Source organism: Anarrhichthys ocellatus, unplaced genomic scaffold (genome assembly GCF_004355925.1).
Source record: "Anarrhichthys ocellatus isolate YVR2014 unplaced genomic scaffold, GSC_Weel_1.0 scaffold1, whole genome shotgun sequence".
NCBI classification, from domain to species: Eukaryota; Metazoa; Chordata; class Actinopteri; order Perciformes; family Anarhichadidae; genus Anarrhichthys; species Anarrhichthys ocellatus.
The window spans coordinates 5360065-5365626 of NW_022280031.1; the positions used below are offsets into that span (position 1 = coordinate 5360065).

General features: G+C 38.2%; 1 protein-coding gene across 1 annotated transcript; it reads right to left on the bottom strand.

The window, feature by feature from the left end:
• Positions 1 to 228: 228 nt before the first annotated feature.
• LOC116386494 (green-sensitive opsin) lies at positions 229 to 4190 on the bottom strand. Its single transcript, XM_031852823.1, has 6 exons — positions 4120 to 4190; positions 3096 to 3391; positions 2764 to 2932; positions 1392 to 1557; positions 1055 to 1294; positions 229 to 327 (listed from the first exon to the last, which is right to left on the bottom strand). The coding sequence occupies exons 1-6, from the start codon at positions 4188 to 4190 to the stop codon at positions 229 to 231; spliced, it is 1041 nt and encodes a 346-aa protein (XP_031708683.1).
• Positions 4191 to 5562: the final 1372 nt, after the last annotated feature.

A 5562-nucleotide genomic window follows, 5' to 3' on the forward strand; every position in this document is an offset into this window, starting at 1 on the left:
TTTATTTTGACAGCAGAAATAACTGGTCCGGGTCACCGTGAGATAGAAAACTGATGGCTTTGTATATGGTGCAAGCTTGAAATACCATACTCAATTGTAGATGACTCGTAACCTGCAGTATTTCTTGGAAACCCTACTGTATGTAACCAAATGACACCACTGTCTGTATATACTTGTCATTAGTCCATGTGGAAAAAATCCATTTGAGTTGTTGAGATCCATTGGGGTTTAGGAAACAGAGGACACTTCTGTCTTGCTGGTAGAGACTGAGGTCTCATCCTCCACCATGCCACCCATTCCAATAGTGCTCAGCATACAGTTACGGAACTGAAAACAAAGTACAAATGTATGATTTAAATGAGGAATCATTGGACACTGAACAGTAACACTTTTTCAACAGTTGAATTATAAACTATGTGATTTATAACACTATCAAATCCTTGTAAACAGCTATAAGACCGCTGTAAGTGTTTACTAATGTATTTGTCAACATATATAATTCCTCCTGTGAAGTATTCCTAGTTGGTGTACGAACAGATGATGAATAATTGGCAATATAACATTACACAGTTGTAATAATATCAAATATGTCTGCACACTGTATATGAGTGTTTGTTGGTTATATTTGTTTAATGAAGTACTTCTTATAATTATATTTACAATGGCATATGTAATTATTTAGAAATGCATCTTTGCTCTCTTCACTCTCAACGACAACTAAGATGATTCAGTAAGTGGACATTGAGTCACACAACATCATGTCTTCATGTGTTTTGAACACTCTTATAAACTGTTTGCAGCCACTCTGTGAATGATTTGTAAATGTGTTAATAAATGTTTTATAGCACACTTTAAAGATTGGGTTTTTCAACATACAGAACATTATTAATTATGATTATGTTATACTGTATGTTGTACTCTTGTTTGTGTACTGCTGTAAGATAAGTTATAATTAGTGCAAATACATTAAAAAGTATGTCTCCTTCCATCTACATATAACACAAGGTAAATATGGGTTTTAAAGTGAAGTGTTACCATATTGGTTATACCATACCTGTTTGTTCATCAACACATAGATGATAGGATTGATCAATGCTGAGCTCTTTGAGAAGAAAGCAGGGATAGCCATGGATGCTGCTGAGAACGCAGCTCCCTTGTTGAAGAAGATCCATGCAGCAAAGCTAGCATATGGAGTCCAGGCCACCAGGAAGCCACACACCATCAGGATGCACATACGTGTCACTTCCTTCTCAGCCTTTTGGGTGGATACAGAGTCCTGCTGCTGGGCTGCGGCCTGAAAATCATCATCAGTTATTCAATATTCTTTAACATTGATAAGGTTCAAATCAACAATATAAAAAATCTCATTAGATAAAGTAACTGTCTCTTACCGCCCTCACTGTGCACACTAAATTTCCATAAGTGAAGCAGATGGTGAAGACAGGAAGACAGAATTGGCAGGTGAACGTGTACATGACGTATGATTCATTGTTGTAGCCTGGGGCCGTGGTGTAGTAGTCTGGTCCGCAGGAAACCTGAATACCCTCAGGAATGTACTTACAATAACAAAACATGCAATGTGGGATGCAACATAAGAAATGTTGATATTACATGTTGCAACCTTTCTGTGTCTAACCTTTGAGAGAAATCAGGGAAAGAATAAGAAAATAACAAACAAAACAATAGGTTTTGATGCATGCATTGTTTAAAGCAAAGACAATCACCTTAAAGTGAGACAGCCAATAAGCATCTGCAAAGGCTACAAAATGCTAACCAGATGCTAAGGTCTAATAAGTAAAACAGTGACAGCAAATGTTGGTAATGTCAGTCAGTAGCCTGTCATCAGTATTGATTAAAATCCTTGAACAGATGAACTAATTCCCTCTAGTAAGGCAATTTGTTCCCATGAGAAAAAAACAAGAGCAAATCATTTGATTTGTTTGGTAAATATGAAACTACAGTATAAAGATTGGAGTCATTTGATCCTCTGAGATGTTATTTGTGGCTGAAGTAGATTTAAGAAAGACACGCCTATACCTTGGAACCTAGCCTCACCCACTTTTGTGAAGAATCAGGAGGATGGGAATTTGGGGATTGGTTTAATGGGATGGATAGATTGCTACACCTATACAACTTTTTTCTCCAATATTTTGGAGCATTATAAATGAAGTCACATGTTTAGGCACTTTCTTTACATTTGCATGATGTTTTAACTTAATGGGTAAAAACAGATGTTTGTTTGAGCTATGCTAGTTTGAACAATAAGCATCTGTATCGACAGTCATGAATATACTTCAAGACATTTGTTTTGGTTTATGTTGTTGTTAGATTTGTTGCTTGTTTACAAACCTCCATCTGAAGATCATCTTAAACATTGTGATGAGAAAATGAAGAAAAAAAACACCCGAGCTGTGTTATGATCACCCAGTGTATACAACTGTACGCCTGCACAACTTTGGGAGTTTGCTTGGTCAAAGTTGAACCAGAGAAATATGTTGGATGTTTTCAAAAGGTAATTTGTCTGATAACCTTTACTTGTACTCGTGTTTCTTTTCTAATCCAGTGGTGTAAATAACTATTCTAGTAACAAACAGCACTACATCCCAACACCTTGGTTAAGATGTTGGTGAGTAAAATGTTTGCAGACCAAATTGGAAGAATGAACAAGATGAAAAAATAGGTTGCTAAGTAAGAGTGTGGTCAATTCTGCAATAAAAGACGTATCCATTATTTGTTCTTCCACCTCTAGTTTTGAGGAATTACCTTGACCAGCCAATGAGAGGAGGGACAGCACAGGAGGCAGCCATGATCCAGGTGAATGCACAACCTGTTCCAGCGTGGGTGGCTGAAAATTTGAAACTACCCATTGGTTTGCAGACCACAACGTATCTCTCAACAGCTAGAACCACAAGAGACCACAGAGCAACTTGACCTGTTGATAAAAGAAGGAGAACATAAGTTGTGATGAGGACCATCAAATCTTGTCATATTTTGTACTAGCTTAGTGCTGTTTTACAGCTTCCATTTAAGAAATGAAGACTTTCTTCAGTACGATAATAATGACAACGGCCAGTAAACATCCATTTTCCTTTTACCTCCAAGTGTAGCCATGAACCCCTCAATAGCACAGCTCATGGGTTCCAAAGACAAATAGCCCATCAGGGAAGAATAAAAGGTGACTGTGAATCCAAAGCAGACCATGATCAGTCCAGCCACAGCCAAGTTGACCAGGATGAAGTTGAGAGGTTGCCGGAGCTTCTTGTCCTGAGCTGTGACGAACAGTGTCAGAAAGTTGATGGGAAAGCCAGTGCCCATCAGGAAGAGCATGTAGAGAGACAGTATTTTGAATTGCCATGGCTCTGCCAAATAATACTGTGGGTACTCAAAAGGACTTGTGGTGGAAAATTTCTAGGTTAATCGGGAGGAGAGAGGTTTTGTTCTCCAACCAATAATGATTGAGTTGAAGTAATCCGTTTCATTTTGAAAAGTCAGCTTTTTAAAAACCAACATGGCTCAGTTCAAAATTTTGTTTCAAAACAAAACTCCTGCTCTCTTCTCTGATCAGATGATTTGCTACCACTACACCTCATAGTAATATTTCATTTTCAAAAAGAGAGAGACTGAAGTCTCATTTGTCACTGGATTTAAATTAATGCCTGCAGTGAATTAAAAAAAAAGTGTCCAGGTCCATCATAAGATTCAAAGTTGTCTTTTTCCGTTTATTCTCTTGCGCAAGAGGGAAGAAAGCACAGCAACCACGTATTCAGTAGACTGTGTGAAACATTCTTCGACGAAATGCAATATTCAACATCATTTATGCACACAAAGGTTCACGCCTTTACAACTTCAGATAATGCGTCAAAACGGGAGTAAAAGTATTTCAGACAAAGGATGTCTGTTAGTCAAGGTCTCTCTGTGTCTCCGTCTTACCAACAAAGAAACGGTGTACAAGATAACAAGACACCTGGATACTAAACTAATTAAAATCATCTCCTGACGTCCTCACATCGAGTAGTACATTCTTTAAACATTACACATGATACTATAACATAACCTAACTTATATACGTGGTCAAGATATCTGTATTACGATCTATACTATAACATAATTTCCCATTACAGACTCCTCACAAGCCCCGTCCGGTTGTTCATGGGGATGTAGAAGTTCTTGCCCTCTGTGCCGTTCTCCATCTTTGCAACTTAGGAGTTGGATTGGCAGAGTAAAAGTAGCTTGGAGCACTGTCAATGCAGCCTGGAGTCTGATACTGCAGCTAAGGTTATATAGCCCTCAGGGGCAGACTCACAATGGATCAAGAGGATGAGCAAGGATCTGGATAAGAATTCAACCCATAATCTATCATAATCACTTGTTGCACAGCAGAGCAGATTTAGTTTTTTAGGATGTAATGTATCACTGTAATCTCCCAAGATTTTAAGGATGCAATAGTCTTACCTGGTTTACCTGACAAATGCCTTGAAGGTCCATACATTACGTTTGAGCTTGCAATATTCAGTTTGTGGACTACCTCTGTTTTCTTGTCCTGAGCCTCAGCAGAAAGCAAAAAGTTGTTATGCTGGCATTTTTATTGAGTGTTACACATCCAAGAACCAAATTTGATGCATTGATTTGAAAGACAGCTAAAACATTACGTTAACTGGTACAGGTAGAAATGCATTGGTTAAGGATAGACCCACTGCATCGTTGTCACACCAGGTTTTGCAAATCCATGCTTGCCACGCAATCATTTTATTTAGTTGTGGCTGGTGCATGGACTTGACGCATGACCCTGATATACTGCGGTCTGCAGGTGTGGCAACTACACACAACTCCCTGTTAAACATTGTCTCATTCGTCTATGGTAACCCCTACCTAATCACTTCTGCCCCCTTCCAAAAGACAGCAGCAATCAGACAACAAATGTACTTTTAAAGCAACTCCACAAAGACATGCTTTTGTCACTGATAGTTTCACTGTACTGAGCTTTAATATCTCTGTTAAGTAATCCGGACAACCCTGGGCTGCTCCAACATGGCGTTAACAAAGTGGTTGATAGGCTGCATAACAACACTATTAAGGTTAACACAAAGTAAACGTAATAAACTCTTTTGGTTCACAATCACACACTGGTCTCTTTGCTATACTGTGATCTGAAGTTCCCGCAGTGTGATAATTAAGTCTGGTGACTGGTTACTATTAAGTCCATTACTCCATTACGCTAAAACCTATTGCTCTGGTACTGGTGACTTGCAAAAGGCATCAGTTGATTGTAAACCAGTCACTGCATAAGGTCAAAAGGCTTTTCGATGAGGACAGTGTTGTTTGAGTTTAACTAATCCAGGTAGTCCATGAAAAAACACAACCAGGTCGGACCAGAGTTTGCTTTAATAATTTATGAACTCAGATAGATAGATATAAACTCTATTTATCCCCAGGGGGAAATTAGTTTGTAGCAGCAGCAATTTACAGTAAAATAAAATATAACGTATGGAATGCACAATATATACAGTACAATAAAATAACAGAGCAGATATTGAATTTGAAGCAATAGAATAATAAAAAATA

Coding starts and splice junctions, on each gene's coding strand:
- LOC116386494 (XM_031852823.1), bottom strand. CDS start 4,190: ATGGAGAACGGCACAGAGGGCAAGAACTTCTACATCCCCATGAACAAC. Junction 1,558..2,763: donor CCTCTCATTGGCTGGTCAAG/GTAATTCCTCAA, acceptor TTGTTATTGTAA/GTACATTCCTGAGGGTATTC. Junction 328..1,054: donor ATGTGTTGATGAACAAACAG/GTATGGTATAAC, acceptor CTTTGTTTTCAG/TTCCGTAACTGTATGCTGAG.